Here is a 16928-nt window from a genome sequence, read left to right as displayed (position 1 = left end):
CCCTTGAGGACTGGAACAATCAGACTGGCCCACTCGTTGAATTCGATCGGCGAAATGATGCCTTCTCTTTGCAGCCGGTCTAGTTCGATCGCTACCCTTTCTCTCATCATGTACGGTACTGCTCTCGCCTTGTGATGGATGGGTCGCGCCCCCAGAATTAGGTGGATCTGCACTTTTGCTCCTTGGAACTTCCCGATGCATGGTTCGAACAGCGCGGGGAACTTGTTTAAGACCTGGGCATACGAGGTGTCGTCAGCGGATGAGAGCGCTCGGACATTATCCCAGTTCCAGCGTATCTTTCCCAGCCAGCTCCTGCCGAGCAGCGTGGGACCATCGCCCGGTACCACCCAGAATGGTAGCTTGTACACAGGTCCATCATAGGAGACATTTACAGTAACACTGCCAATTACGGGAATCAGTTCCTTTGTGTAAGATCTCAGTTTCATGCGAATGGGAGTCAAGACTGGCCTTGAGTCCTTGCTGCACCACAATTTTTCGAAAGTCTTTTTGCTCATAATGAACTGGCTCGCGCCCGTGTCCAGCTCCATTGACACCGGGAGTCCATTAAATTCAACCATCAGCATTATCGGGGGACACTTTGTGGTAAATGTGTGCACCCCTCTGCCTCCTTGGTCTGAGGCTCTGATTCATCGTGATCCGCCGTGGATCTGTCCTCTGCAACATGGTGGTTTGCAGGATTAACAGGGTTTGCAGCTCACCTGCACATACATTGGAGGTGTCCCATTGTTCCACAGCGCTTACAGACGTACCCTTTGAAGCGGCATGAATGGAAATAATGATCACCCCCGCAGCGCCAACAAGGTGTTAATGGCCTTGCATTCATCACCCGTGATGGTGGACTCTGAGACATCTGCGGACGTGCAGCTGCAGGCAAGTGGGGCCTGCCCTGTACGTTGCGATTTGAAAACAACATCACCTTGTTCACAGTACTTGTAGCAGTACACATGTGCTGAGAGATTTGCTTAGTATTGTCACTGGTGGCAATGAATGCCTGGGCTATCGCTATGGCCTTACTCAAGGTTGGGGTCTCTACAATCAAAAGTTTGCGAAGTATCACTTCATGGCCAATGTCAAGTACAAAAAAGTCTCTGAGCATGTGCTCCAAATGTTCTTCAAATTCGCAATGTCCTGCAAGGCGTCTTAGCTCGGCGACATAACTCGCCACTTCCTGGTCTTCAGACCTTTTGTAGTTGTAGAACCGGTACCTCGCCATCAGAACGCTTTCCTTCGGGTTCAGATGCTCCCGGACCAGTGTGCACAAATCATTGTACGATTTCTCTGTGAGTTTCGCTGGAGCAAGCAGATTTTTCATGAGGCCCTGCCGACAGTGAGGAGAATCACCCTTCATTTGGCAGCGTTCCCTTCTCCTTCCAGCTCATTGGCCACAAAGTATTGGTCGAGTCGCTCCACGAAGGTTTCCCAATCATCTCCCTCCGACAATTTCTCCAGGATGCCCACTGTTCTCTGCATTGTTGCCTTCATCATCTGTATCTCGTCGCCTGTTGTTGTGTATGAATACAGATTCTGACTGGATACTGTAAGCTCAAAGTAAGGTGTGACCTTGGTCTTTTAATGCAGGTCTCCAGAGTGCCTCTCCAGCCTGTGAGGCCTCCTTAAGTACCTGTGCTCCCAAGGAATTGTGGGAACCCTTGGGACTCCATGGGATGAGCCCTCTGGTGGCTGCACAAGGTATATACAAATTTACATATATAACAGATTTTAGCAAAGCTTTTGATAAGGATCCACATGGCAGACTGGTCATAAAAGTAAAAGCCCATGGGATCCAGGGCAAAGTGGCAAGTTGGATCCAAAATTGGCTCAGAGGCAGGAAGCAAAGGGTAATGGTTGATGATGTTTTTGTGACTGGAAGGATGTTTCCATTGGGGTTCCGCAGGGCTCAGTACTAGGTCCCTTGTTTTTTGTGATATACATCATTGATCTAGACTTGAATACAGGGGATATGATTAAGAAGTTTGCAGATGATACCAAAATCAGCTGTGTGGTTGATAATGAAGAAAGCTGTGGACTGCAGGAAGATATCAATCAACTGGTCAGGTGGGCAGAACAGTGGCAAATGGAATTTAATCCAGAGAAGTGTGAGGTAATGCATTTGGGGAGGGCTAACAAGGAAAGGGAATACACATTAAATGGTAGGATACTGAGAAGTGTAGGGGAAGAACGGGACCTTGGAGTGCATGTCAACAGATCCCTGAAAGTAGCAGGCCAGGTAGATAAGGTGATTAAGAAGGCATACGGAATGCTTGCCTTTATTAGCCGAGGCATAGGATACAAGAGTAGGGGGTGGTTATGCTTGAACAGTATAAAACACTGTTTAGGCCACAGCTAGATTACTGCATGCAGTTCTGGTCACTGCATTACAGGAAGGATGTGATTGCACTGGAGAGGGTGCAGAGGAGATTTACGAGGATGTTGCCGGGAGTGGAGAATCTTAGCTATGAAGACAGATTGGATAGGCTGGATTTGTTTTCATTGGAACAGGGGAGGCTGAAGGGAGACCTCATTGAGGTGTATAAAATAATGAGGGGCCTAGATATAGTGGATAGAAAGGGCCTATTTCCCTTATCAGAGGGGTCAACAACCAGGGGGCATAAGTTTAAAGTAATTGGTAGAAGGTTTAGAAGGGATTTGAGGGGACATTTCTTCACGCAGAGGGTTGTGGGGGTCTGGAACTCACTGCCTGAAAGGGTGGTAGAGGCAGAAACCCTCAGCACATTTAAAGAGTACTTGGATGTGCACCTGAAGTGCCGTTATGGATCTAGAGCTGGAAAGTGGGATTGGGCTGGATAGCCTCTGTTGGCCGGCATAGACACGATGGGCCGAAATGACCTCCTTCTGTGCTGTAAACTTCTATGATTCTATGAATCGGGTGCCGATTAATTCTACTTCGAGAGGAGTATGTGCAATGACTGAAGGAAGGTGATTTTAGAGACATCACAGTTGCATAGTGAGTGATAGTGGTCATTGATATGGTAGAGTGAACAGAGCCTGAGAAATCACTGAGTCAATGGGAAACAAGGATTTATTACAGCAAGGATGGGGCAATTTCATTTTCCTTCTAGATTCCAGATGTAATGTCCCCAACCACGGAGTAGTATTTTGCAGATTTATGTGGTAAAGGAACCTGGGACTTCCCCAGGATCTAGAGTACGTGCTTGTAGCTCACCTTCTGGAGATAATCTGTTTGGGTAGCAAGTGGAATCTACTCTGGAAGACTTTATGAAGCATCAGTAAAGCATTGTTCAAAGAATAGGAAGAATTACATCTCTGCTAAGTGATCTACCATTGAAAGATTAATTCCTATGGGAGTGGATCAGTGAATCTTTCACATATGCCTTGGCTCAAGTGCCTCCTGTTTGTTCATGAGATCTAAAGATGCGAAAGCAAAGGGGGTTATCAAATCTAGGGAAGAAGACTCGCAGCTGCCTGCTTTGTATAAACAATACCTTTACCCATGGTATGTGGAATAAAACTGATGTTTAAGAAACATGACTACTGAACCTAAAAGTGTGTAAAATATGCCTGAGTGTACTGTGCCTTTTTGTGCATCAGTGATGTGTTTTTTATTTAGTAATGTATGCATTCTCTTTAGATGAGATTTTGGAGGAGATCGCAAATGCAAGATTTACTATTGGGCGACAAAAAGAAATTGAACTCAGAGAACACCAAGTGACAAAATTTTACACGTTAAATGAGAAAACTGACTTGCCTCCAGAATTTATAGAATACATGATCAGGTAATTTCTTGTTATAAAAACAAAAAAAGTTAAATTGAGCTTCCTAAAGCCTCAGAATGGCAGGCAGTAAGTGTTCGGTAAGGACAAATAAGAAACATCCTTTACCCACACCGAAGCAGGCATTAGACCATATGCATATGCAAATACCTGCTTCAGGCCCCTGCTCCAACATTGGTTTGTCTGAGGCAGCCAGTGCCACGTAATCAAGGAAGCCAAATCTATAGACAACTTAAATAAAAAAAGGTAAGTTACTTACCACAATCACTATCCAGAACACAGGACCCCTGACCTCCGATGTCCCTCCCTCATCCAGAAACTGATCTCCAGCCCCCACCGATCTCCAATCTCCCTCCCCTCTGACCCCGGATTTCTCCCCCCCCACTCCTCCTGAGGACCCAATCACCCCTCTCCGAGGCCCTAATCACCTCCCCCGAAGCCCCAATCATCACTCTCCACACCTCGAGGCCCCAATCAGACACTCCCCCAAGGCCCCAATCATACGCTGCCGCCCCCCCCCCCACCCCGTGCCCAAATCACACCTCCCACCCGAGACCTCACTCACTCTCCCCACCCCCGATTCACCAATCACGTTCCCACCCACCGAGGCCACGGTCACTCTCCTACCTGTCATGGTGCAGCAGCCCAACTTGCAGTACTTGCCTTCATGGTCTCCTCTCGCAGCAACGTCTTCAATCTAATGCGGTCCGATATCCGGTGGGCCAGAATTTCACTCCCATGGTACCTGGATAATGTTTCATATTAATGTCTGTGTAGGAAAAATGTTATTTATCTATACACAAAAAGCCCCTTTAATGGCTGAGTGCTACCATTAATTGTAGGATGAACAAGAGCTAGCATATTCCTACACCAGGTTGTTAGGATGGATTATTTCTCAGCTCAAATGAGCTCATCAACTGGCAAATGATAGTTCACTCATCTTCATACACTCAAACTCCAATATAACAAATGACCATTTAAAGACACTACGAAAACTCTCCCTAAGGATATCTGCCCACCTGCATTGGGTGATCATTCCCCCACCATGCTGCATCACACATTCACTTTTAGCAGGCTTTCAGTGCTATTCCTTCCATCTCAAGGCTTCAGTTGTACTGTTTCATGTCATTGCTTTCATATACTTGGCAGTTTTAAGTCTATGGGGCACAAAGACACAAATGTAGACCTTATGCTGTCCAAGGAAGAAGTGGACAGTGTGACATGCTTTAGTTGAATGTGGACCATACACTGAATTCTGTGGCCCATTTTAGGAGCTCACGACATGGTGGATAGGAAAATCAGCAGGTTTTCAAAGCACAGAGTTAAAGCTGCCAATGAAGCAGCAGAAAAAGCCCAAATGTTTTCGGATGGTAGCTTGAAGGTGCTGCTCATGCAGATGCAATTCAGGAGAATTGCACTATTTGGAGCAAGGGCACAAGCCTCATGAAGAATCATGCAAAATTCCAGACAGGTGATGGTTACACAACTTCAAATTTACAAGTATGACATGAATAGGGTTCATGACTTAGATTCCCCTGAACCAACAGTTTCGAGGGTCTACTATGCCCAATTTTGCAAATGAAGTTTCTCCTCCAATCTGAATAGGCTACTTGCACATAAAAAGCTTGCCCAGAGAGCTTAATCTTGAGCACGTTTGGTTGCGGGGGTGGGGGGTGGTGAGGGGCAGTAAAATCTGGTGAGGCAGCAATTCTTAAAGGGCAAATAAAAAGCAAAATACTGCAGAAGTTAAAAATGTGAAATAAAATCAGTAAATGGTGGCAACACACATCAGGTTCATCAGCATCTATGGAGAGAACAGTCAAGTTAACATTCCAGGAGCAACCCATCCTGAAAACTGACTGACCTATATACTTCCAATATTTTCCAGTTTTAAAGGACTGCAGCTGACTTTTAAAGAAGAAGTTGTGGTTATGGCAGAATATGGTGAACATCTGTCATTGGGAAAATGCTGGAGTCCATTATTAAGGAAGTAGTACCAGGACATTTAGAAAATAATAATGCAGTAAAGCAGAATCAGCATGGTTTTATGAAAGGGAAATGATGTTTGACAATTTTTCTGGAGTTCTTTGAGGATGTAACGAGTAGGGTGGCTAAAGGAGAACCAGTAGATGTCGTATATTTGGATTTCCAGAAGGCATCCGATAAGGTGCTACATAACAGGTTGGCTTAAGATAAGAGCTCACGGCGATGGAGGTAATATATTAGCATGGATAGAGGATTGGCTAACTAATAGAAAACAGAGAGTCGGGATAAATGGATCATTTTCAGGTTGGCAAACTGTAACTAGTGGAGTACCAGAGGGATCATAGCTGGGGCCTCAACTATTTACAATCTATATTAATGACTTGGATGAAGGGTCCAAGTAAAATGTAGCCAAATTTGTTGATGATACAAAGATAGCTGGGAAAGCAAGTTGTGAGAAGGATGCAAAGAATCTGCAAAGAGATATAGATAGGTTAAATGAGTGGGCAAAAATTTGGCAGATGGAGTATAATGTAGGAAAATGTGAGGTTATCCACTTTGGTAGGAAAAATAAAAAAAGCAAATTATTATTTAAATGGGGAGAGATTACAAAATGCTGCAGTACAAAGGGATCTGGGGGTCCTTGTACATGAAACACAAAAAGTTAGCATGCAGGTACAGCAAGTAATTAGGAAGGCAAATTGAATGTTGGCCTTTATTGCAAGGGGGATGGAGTAAAAAGTAGGGAAGTCCTGCTACAGCTGTACAAGGCATTGGTGAGACCACACCTGGAGTACTGCATACAATTTTGGTCTCCTTATTTAAGGAGAGATATACTTGCATTGGAGGCAGCTCAGAGTAGGTTCACTAGGTTGATTTCTGAGATAAAGGGGTTGTCATATGAAGAAAGGTTGGGCCTATACTCATTGGAGTTTAGAAGACTCTGAGGGGGCTTGACAGGGTAGATGCAGAGAGGATGTTTCCCCTCGTGGGAGTATCTAGAACTAGGGGTCTTCGATTCAGAAAAAGGAGTCGCCCATTTAAAACGGAAATGAGGAAGAATTTCTTCTCTCAGAGGGTCGTGAATCTTTGGAATTCTCTACCCCAGAGAGCTGTGGAGGCTGGGTCATTGAATATATTGAAGGTGGATATAGACAGATTTCTGAACAATAAGACAGTCAAGGGTTATAGGGAGAGGGCAGGGAAGTGGAGTTGAGACGAAGATCAGATCAGCCATGATCTTATTGAATGGTGGAGCAGGCTCGAGGGGCCAGATAGCCTCCTCCTGTTCCTATTTCTTATGTTCTTATGTTCATGGCTAAAGGTGTGGTGCAAGAAGAAGGGGTTCCATTTGATGGATCACTGGCGCCAGTACCTGGACAAGAGGGAGCTGTATCATTGGATATGGAACAATGTTCCCTACAATTTTTTTTGTGCAGCCCCATTCACAGTTTCATGCAGTGATGTCCTGGAATGGAGCTGGTTGGTCCCCCACACACCCCCGATTCCCATTGAGTTCAATTTTACTTGGGATCCTTGAAGCCACATTCGGTTAAATGCTACCTTGATATCAAGGGCAGTCATTCTCACCTCACCTCTGGAATTCAGCTCTTTTGTTCATGTTTGGATCAAGGCTGCAATGACTGAGTAGTCCTGTCGGAACACAAATAGACCATTGGTGAGCATTGAGCCGTAATTGGGGTTGGAGATGCTCATGGAACCTCCTCCTCCCGTTAGTTGCTTAATTGCCCACTATCATTCACAACTAGATGTGGTAGGGTTATCCATCCGGTTTTATTCTTTTCATTATTTTTCGTAATGGTTTAATACAACTGAGCAGATTTGATACAAATTACCAGATTGTCATAAAAACCCATCTGGTCCACTAATGTCCTTTAGGGAAGAAAACCAGCTGTCCTTACCCGGTCTCAAATGCCAACCATAATGTCGGGCTTCCAAGTTCTGCAACTATCTGTCATTCAATGGCACTGTTCCTGCATTGGTGACCCTTACTTGTCGTAGCTAAATGATGTGATGTCAGAACCCATTAAAGAGTCGCAATATATGTGTACGGCAAGCTATTGCTCAGAAACCAGTACATTTGAAGGACATTTGTATGTTTCTCAAAACGTACCCCTCATTATCTAAAAGTTAAATACTGACCAAGGGTTGTTCAAAAAAATTTCTGTATTGAATTGTACAGCATTCAAAAGTGCCTGAACATTCAAAAATATGAAGCAAAATATTTTACATTATTTCAAAAGTCAGTAAATTAACCATCAAAAGGAACCATCTGAAACACCAACAACATTAACAAGTATACTAACATCACCAAGACCAACATTCAATGCTCTACCCACTCCCACTACCTCTCTTCCCCCCCCCACCCCTCGAAGTGAGGCCCATTGTCCTCTTCATGGGTTGGCCATCCCCTCGTCGACCCGTACCCTTGCCCCTCACCACGTCGACACCATCATGTTGTGCAGGAGGGCACCCAGAGCGCTGCTGTCATGTTCGTCGTGGAGAGAACGTAGGCCGTGAGATGGAAGACGCTGGCATCTCCGGATCCTCGGGTTCTGTCGGCGTCGCTGGTATCCCATCAGAGGGGTTCCTTGACATGGCTCGAGAGCATCAATAGCTGCATGGTATCTACAGAGTCACCGGTTCGCCCCACTGTGCTGATCAGCCGCGACATCCTGGTAGTATGCTGCTTTGCAAAGGTGGCGATGCTGGCAGCTATCCCAGCCATGGCCTGGAGCAGATCTCGACCTAGGTCGACGCTCGTCCTCAACAGCTGCACGATCTCCTGCATTGCTGCCACCCATCTTGCATCATCATCTGCTTGATGCATCATCCTGGGTGGAGGCGGCTTGGTGACTTTAGCGGCACGTCTGCTGCGCCACACAACACTTGATCCCGCTTCCTCCGATTCGAAGCCCAAAAACTCGGAGACCGATGTTGGGTGCACAGGTGGCACACATGTCAGGAGGGTGGAGTCCTCCTCTTCCACCTCCTCGACCTCAAGTAGGACAAACACTGGGCCTTCTCTCTCCTCTTCCTCCTGGTCTTCGTCTCTGTGGGTTGCGGAGGTGGATGCGGTGGCTATGGGGGATCTTGGGGGGATGGGGGTGGGTGGGGGGTGGTGGAAGGAGCTGCTGTGACGAGCTCCTGATGAGGTGGACGGTGTTGGTGTTTGACACTGCCTTTGTATGCCAGAGGTGGATGGGATGCCTAGGTCGGCTGCAAGTACATTTAAGTGTTTAGCAGGGGGGTGGGGTTGGTCATGCTGACATGAGAACCATGACATTTCACATTCTTATTTCAAGGACTACCATCGCTATAACATCACATCCTAAATGACCGACACACAATACATTAAAATGCATTTTACATCACATAACATGACCTTGCATGACATGAGCATAACACAGATCGGTGAGTCGTATAAACGTAACATGCTCAAGCATGGGATCGGCACCACCATGTGTGGTAGCACGGGGGTGATCACCCACCAACGCCAAGGCATGCTCCTCTATGTCAGTCACCTCGATGACATCTGATGGGCCCCACACTGCTTTGATGTTTTGGCTGTTCTTCTGCAGAAATAAAAGTTGCAAGCTTTAACTGGTTTGCACATGCAACATACACACACACACACACACACACACACACACACACACACACAAAACGTTCAAATAATAATTTTTGAGTATTACAGGAGTGCAACAATAAGATGTTTACTTACTCTTGCTGACATTACCACATTGTTCCATCTTTTCCTGCACTGGTCTCCAACCCGAACCATGGTGCCCACTGCGGACACGGCCTCCCCAATCTCCAGCCAAATGCTTTTATATTGGGGCGGGGCTGGCTTGCCAAGACTATCCCGGGTGAGGTCTTTATAACAGCGCTCCACCTCAGAGACAAGTGCCTCCAGCTCATCATCAGTAAACCAGGGAGCTCTGTGACTCCATCCATTGAACCTCTTGGCAGCTTTTCTGCCATTGTAAGGTGGATGGCTGTTGAATCTGTTGACGCTCTCTAAATCACTCCCCTCTGCAACTATCAGGTGCAAATGAGTTACGAGATTTTATGCACATGCGCAGCTCAGCCCTCAGTGGGAAAAGTGATGTCATCAGGCAAAAGAAACTACAAAAAAAAATCCCAATCTCGCCCATGCGCGGTGCATGGCCTTCGATGTTTCCCGAGTCGAGAGGCCTGCACCTACTGCCCACTGCTGCTACCGCCCGCTACCGTCCGCCGACTCCCGCTCCCGTGAACAAAAACGTGATGAAACTCGCGCCTGACTGGCCCCAGCGATAGCGGATGGCAAAACATCACACACCGCCCGGGGAGCGCCGAAAAAAGGGCGGGCCTAAGATTTCACCAAACTCGGGTCCTATGCCTCTATTTATAAAGCCCAGGATCCCATGTACTTTAATAACTGCTTTATTAACCTGTCCTGCCACCTTCAAAGTTTTGTGCACAAGCACCTCCATGTCTCTCTGTTCTTGCACCCTCTTTAAAATTGTACCATTTAGTGTTTATGGTCTCTCCCCATTCTTCCTACCAAAATGTATCACCTCACACTTCTCTACATTGAATTTCATCTGCCATGTGTCCGCCCATTCCACCAGCCTGTCTAAGTCTTCTTGAAGTCTATTGCTATCTTCATCACTGTTTACTGCATTTCCAGTTTTCGTGTCATTTGCATATTTCAAAATTGTGCCCTGTACCCCAAGTCCAAGTCATTAATATATATATCAAAACAGCAGTAGTCCTAGTACTGAACTTTGGGGAACGTCACTGTATACCTCCTGAAAAACAGCCATTCTCTGTTTTTTATCCCGAAGCCAATTTTGTATCCATGATGCTACTGCTCCTCTTATTCCATGGGCTTCATTTTGCTAACAAGCCTAGTATGTGGTACTTTATCAAACACTTTTTGAAAGTCCATATGCACATTTATTTTTATTCATTCACGGGATGGGGACATCGCCAACAAGGCCAGAAGGTGGTGGTGAGCCGCCTTCTTGCATACAACTGAGTAACTTGCTAGGCCAAATCAGAGGGGAGTTAAGAGTCAACCACATTGCTGTAGGTCTGGAGTCACATATAGGCCAGACCGGGATAGGATGGCAGATTTCCTTCCCTGAGGACATTAGTGAACCAGATGGGTTTTTAATAACAATCCGGTAGTTTCATGGTCACCATTACTGATACTAGCTTTTTATTCCAGATTTATTTAGTTGAATTTAAATTCCCCAGCTGCCGTGGGATTTGAACTCATATTTCCAGATCATTAATCCAGGCCTCTGGAGTACTAGTCCAATAATATAACTATCCATTAACCACACTGCCCTCATCCACCCTCTCTATTACCTCATCAAGAAACTCAATCAAATCTGTGCTTGTTCTAATGAACCGAATTGAATTGTTTGAGGATGTAACCAAAGTAGTAGACAAGGGAATGTATCTGGATGTAGTTTATACAGACTTCCAGAAGGCATTCGATAAGATTCCACATAAAAGACTATTAGCTAAAATTAAAGCTCATGAAATTGAAGGCAAATTATTGATCGTGTTAGGAGAATGGTTAGGCGATGGAAGAAGGAGAGGAAGGATAATGGGTATGTACTCGAATTGGAAGAGGTGACTATTGGTGTTCCACAGGACCTGTGCTGGGGCCTCAACGATTCACTATATTTATTAATGACTTAGATAACAAAGTAAAGTGATATATCCAAGTTTGACGATGACACTTATATTGGTGTTACAGTAAGTAGAGTAGATGGGAGCATAAAATTACAAAGCGACAATAATAAAGTGAGTGGGCGAAACTGTGGCAGATGGATTTCAATGCAGGTAAGTGTGATGTCATCCATTTTGAACCAAAAAAGGATAAATCCAAGTATTACTTAAATGGTGAAAAGCTAGGAATAGTGGAGGTCCAAAGACTTCCTTTGATGCTAAAGTGTTGGCGGTCTTGCTGCAGGAAGTGCAACGAAGGAGCATAAAACAGCAAGCAGATATTCACATTTCCAGACCAGGCTCTTTGCTTTTAGGGGGTTTATTAATGGTGTCCGTAACCATGAAATGAGCCCTGGGGGTAGAAATTCACCTCCGCCCCTTTGCCGGTCATTACCGCCGCATTGGTTGCGGCAGCCATTGGAGCGAAATTCAGCAATTTTGCTGAAAAAATGGAGCAGAGCGGTATTAGTTGGCGGGAATCAGCAGTTTGCAGTGGTGTGGGTGTAGAGTGGCATTTGGACCGCAAAATTCACCTACAGGTGATTTGCTGCTAACGAGCCAGCTGCTCCCTGGCCTTCTTAAAGGGCAGGGTTTGCAGCTAGGCCCTGAGCAGGGAAACCATTTGAGTGGAGGCCATGACCAATGCAGCAGTAGCAAGGAGGGCCAGCAGATTTTCCAATGCTGAACTGGAGACCCTCATGGAGACTGTGGAGGGAAGGAGGTGCGTCCTGTACCCCGATACAGGCAGACCAACTTGTGATTTTTTTCATGAATGCCTCGAGAGAGATTGCTGAGGCGGTATCAGAGACCTCCATTCATGACCCAATGCTGCAAAAGGCTGACGACATCATACGCCTGATGAAAGTGAGTACATGTTCCCCCAACGCCTGACCTTCCATCTGCGAGTCTCTCCTTCACCTCTTATTTCCCACCTTCACTATATTGTCACTGAAGCAGCATTTGATTGTTGAGGCTTGTATATCTATATATATATATATATATACTTGTGCATTCTCACAATGGAGGCTCCCTTTCATGTCACAGTTACAGCTACACGTCAGGGACACATACTTGTGCACTCATTGCTGAGGCTTCATGACACTGCTACTCAGCAAGCCTTCTTTGTTTTGTAGGCGAAGATTGCTCACAACCGTGTGGAGCAATAGAGGACTATATACAGAGATACACAGCAGCCCACTCCCCTGGAAGAAAGGGTCCAGATGCTAGTGGGCCCACATGTTGCCTTCCCTGTGGCCACCAGTCGTGCCGATTCCACTGGGGGCAGCGTGGGTAAGTGAAAGCCTTTAATGCCATCTCTCCCCGAAAGTGCCAGCGCCTACTGCGCGTTTGCTTATGATAGTGTGCAAGTTGCAGCCTGCATGTGTCAATGCCCTACCTCCCACTCACGGCAGACTTTGTGCAATTTATGCTTGCAGATGAGAGCCCAAGTGTGAGCCAAGGCCAGGGACAGAGTGCTGATGTGAGTGAAATGGCAAGCCAGGACAACAGCCTTAAGGGCACTGGCAGCCGAAGCCAGGGAGACATTCATTATGATATTGAGAACCAAAGCCTGGAAGAGAACCTTGAGAGCACTGGCAGCCATGGCCATGCAAACACCCTAGAGACCATTGGGAGCGCATGCCTGGACGACACCCTGGAGGCCAGTGACGAAAAGTCACCCGTTACGGCCCGCCAGATCAGGACCTGGACCAGCCAGGATCCTTTACTGTCCCTTGTAAAAAACTGTGTCCTCCATGGGAGCTGGTCCAGCATCCCAGCGGAGACACATGAAGAGATCAAGCCGTTCCAGCAGCGCAAAGACGAAATGTCCATACAGGCGGACTGTTTTTTGTGGGGTAATCGCGTGGTTTTGCCTAAGAAAGGCAGGGAACCGTTCATATGCAACCTACATAGTACCCACCCAGGCATAGTAATGATGAAAGTTATAGCCAGATTCAATGTGTGGTGGCCCGGCATCGACTCAGATTTGGAGTCTTGCATGCACCAATGCAACACTTACTCTCAACTGAGCAATGCACCCAGGGAGGCACCGCTAAGTTTGTGGTCATGGCCCTCCAAAGCGTGGTCTAGGATCCACGTTGACTTCACTGGCCCGTTTCTCGACAAAATGTTCTTGGTTGTTGTGGATGCTTATTCAAAATGGATTGAGTGTGTAATAATGTCTGTAAGCACGTCCACTGCCACCACCGTAAACCTACGAGCCATGTTTGCCATGCACGGCCTGCCTGATGTCCTTGTCAGCGACAATGGGCCGTGCTTTACCAGTGCTGAATTCAAGGAATTCATGACCCGCAATGGGATCAAGCACGTCACATCTACCCCGTTCAAGCCCGCATTTAACGGTCAAGCAGAACGGGCATTCCAAACCATCAAGCAAAGCTTGAAACGCATGGCTCCCTGCAGACCCATCTGTCTCGAGTCCTGCTCAGCTACCGCACAAACTCCACTCGCTCACCGGGGTTCCCCCTGCCGAACTGCTCATGAAAAGGGCACTCAAAACAAGGCTCCTTCTAGTCTACCCTGATCTCCATGATCATGTTGAGGGCAGGCAGCATCAACAAAGCATGTACCATGATCGCGCAAATTTGTCACGCGATATTGAAGTCAATGACCCTGTATATGTACTTAACTATAGATATGGTCCCAAATGGCTTGCTGACACTGTTGTAGCCAAAGAAAGGAGTAGGGTGTTTGAGGTCAAACTTGCAAATGGACTAACTTGCAGAAAGCATTTGGACCAAACCATACTGTGATTCACAGACAGCCACGAGCAACCTGAGGAGGAAACCACCAACTTCGACCCTCCGATACACACACAAGCGGCAATCAACATCACGATTGACCACGAAGCTGAACTCATCATCCTCAGCAGCCCAGCAAGGCCAACTGCGCAGCAGCCCAACGAAGGCCCAAACAACTCACCTGCACATTTGTTTGTACCGAGACGATCGACTAGGGAGCGGAAAGCCCCAGATTGTCTCACCCTGTAAATAAGTGTACTATTGACTTTGGGGGGGAGTGATGTTATGTATGCAACACCTTGTAACCAGCATTCTACTACCACCAGTGGGTACATCTGTTGGAGTCCCAAGGGATCTTAGCATCCCTTGGGAGCACTGTATATAAGCAGGCCTCCCATGCTGTGCCAGGACTCTGAAGTCAGAATAAAGAGACTAAGGTCACACTTACTCAAGACTACAGTATTCAGTCACATTGCTTTATTTGGGACATAACAGTTACCAAAATAGTTGAGGAGTCCCAGGAACGAACGTAGCTCCGTCACATTCTGTGGTCTGGGTGCATTCTTGATGGGCTCTGTCTTTGAGTATGTGGGTCTGATGCCATCTGCTGCAATCTTTCTCCCCAAAAATTCAACCTCTGGTGCCAGAAAAACACACTTGGAGCATTTCAGCCTGAGTCCCACTCTGTCCAGTTGACTTAGAACCTCTTCCAGGTTGTGCAGGTGTTCGGTGGTGTCACGACCAGTGATCAAGATGTCATCTTGAAATAAAACAGTGCGCGGAACCGATTTCAGCAGACTTTCCATGTTCCTCTGGAATGTGGCAGCAGCAGAGCGAATCCCAAAAGGGCACCCATGGTATATAAACAGTCCCTTGTGCGTGTTGATTCACGTCAATCTTTTCCAAGATTCAGCCAGCTCCTGTGTCATTAGGTCCAACTTGGTGAACGACTTCCCCCCTGCTAACGTTGCGAACAGGTCATCTGCCTTGGATAGCGGGTACTGGTCCTGTAATGGAAATCTGTTGATCATTACCTTGTAGTCTCTGCAGATTCTGACTGTGCCATCGCTTTTCAACACCGAAACGATCGGACTGGCCCACTCGTTGAACTCGACTTGCAATATGATTCCCTCTCGTTGAAATCTATCTGGTCCCTGGGCCTTGCATCAGGGACTAGATGGATCTGCACCTTGGTGCCTGTTAAGTTGCCGGTGCATGGTTCAAATAGCGACGGAAACTTGCTCAGCACTTGGGCGCACGAGGCATCATCCACTGAAGATAGTGCGTTGATGTCGTCCCAGTTTCATCGAATCTTTCCCAGCCAGCTTTTGTCGAATAGTGTTGGGCTATCACCTGGTACAATCCACAGTGATAAATCATGCACAGCTCCATTGTACGATACCTTAACTACCGCACTGCCAATGATTGGTATGAGCTCTTTGGTGTAGGTGCGCAGCTTTGTCTGAATTGGGCTCAATTTGGGCCTTTGTGCCTTGTTGCCCCACAGTTTCTCTAAAGCCTTCTGGCTCATAATTGACTGACTCACCCCCATGTCCAACTCCATTGATACCGGAATACCGTTCAATTTGACTTTCAACATAATAGGAGGGCTCTTGGTGGTGAAGGTGTGTACCCCATTCACTTCTTCCTCCGGTTGAGTTGCTTCTCTTGTTTGTTCTGCGTGATCCGCACCAGATCGCTCATCCTCTGCCGACTCTGCCACGTGCTGAGTCGCAGCACTCTTGCACATTCGCTGGAGGTGTCCCATTGTTTCGCAGCATTTGCACATGTAGTGCTTGAATCGACATTGATGAGCTCGATGATTACTCCCATAGCGCGAACATGGTGCTAATGGATTTGCATTCACGCCCAATGGCGGACTCTGTGTCATCCTAGGTCTTGCAGCTGCAGACGTGTAGGCCCTGCCATATGCAGTTCTGCCTGCTAGCGACGTTATTTTATGCACAGTACTTGCTGGTGAGCTTCGATGCTGGGAAGATATCTGTCTATTATTATCGCTCGTGGATATGAATGCCTGGGCTATCGTGATGGCCTTGCTCAGGTCTAGGGATTCGGCAGACAGCAGCTTGCGAAGAATGACCTCGTGGCCGATGCCAAGCACAAAAAAGTCCCGCAGCATTTCCCCCAAAAATCCAGCAAATTCACAAGTTCCCGCAAGGCGTCTCAGGTCAGCGACATAACTCACCACGTCCTGGCCCTCGGAGCGGTGGTACGTGTAGAAGCGATACCTGGCCATTAAGACACTCTCCTTCAGCTTGAGGTGTTCCCGAACCAGCGTACATAACTCTGTATATGTCTTCTCCGTTGGTTTCTCCAGTGCTAGCAGATTCTTGATGAGGCCGTATATTGTGGACCCACACACGGTGAGGAGAATCGCCCTGCGTTTGATTGCTGTATCGTCCCCATCCAGCTCGTTGGCCACTGGTCAAGATGCTCAACAAAGGCTCTCAATCATCACCGTCTACAAATCTCTCTATGACCGCCTGAAAGTTTGTAATCTGTTACTCGTCGCCAATTGTTAAGTATGGAAGAAGACTGAATACTGTGAGCTAAAACTGATGTGACCTTAGTCTCTTTAATACAACTCCGGAGTGCCTAAGCAGCATGGCAGAAAACCTTTTATACTCCCTTGCACGAG

General features: G+C 46.8%; 1 protein-coding gene across 3 annotated transcripts in view; it reads left to right on the top strand.

Annotated features, from left to right (window-relative positions):
* Positions 1–16928, top strand: part of LOC139257295 (thioredoxin domain-containing protein 3 homolog) — a 242399-nt gene that overhangs the window by 146890 nt on the left and 78581 nt on the right. For all 3 annotated transcript variants that reach the window (XM_070874468.1, XM_070874437.1, XM_070874506.1), the window contains one exon: positions 3632–3776. In XM_070874468.1, the coding sequence (XP_070730569.1) occupies positions 3632–3776 (145 nt within the window). The remainder of the gene's footprint in view (positions 1–3631; positions 3777–16928) is intronic.

Source organism: Pristiophorus japonicus, chromosome 1 (assembly GCF_044704955.1).
Source record: "Pristiophorus japonicus isolate sPriJap1 chromosome 1, sPriJap1.hap1, whole genome shotgun sequence".
Lineage (NCBI taxonomy): Eukaryota > Metazoa > Chordata > Chondrichthyes > Pristiophoridae > Pristiophorus > Pristiophorus japonicus.
This window is presented reverse-complemented; position numbering and strand designations above follow the sequence as displayed.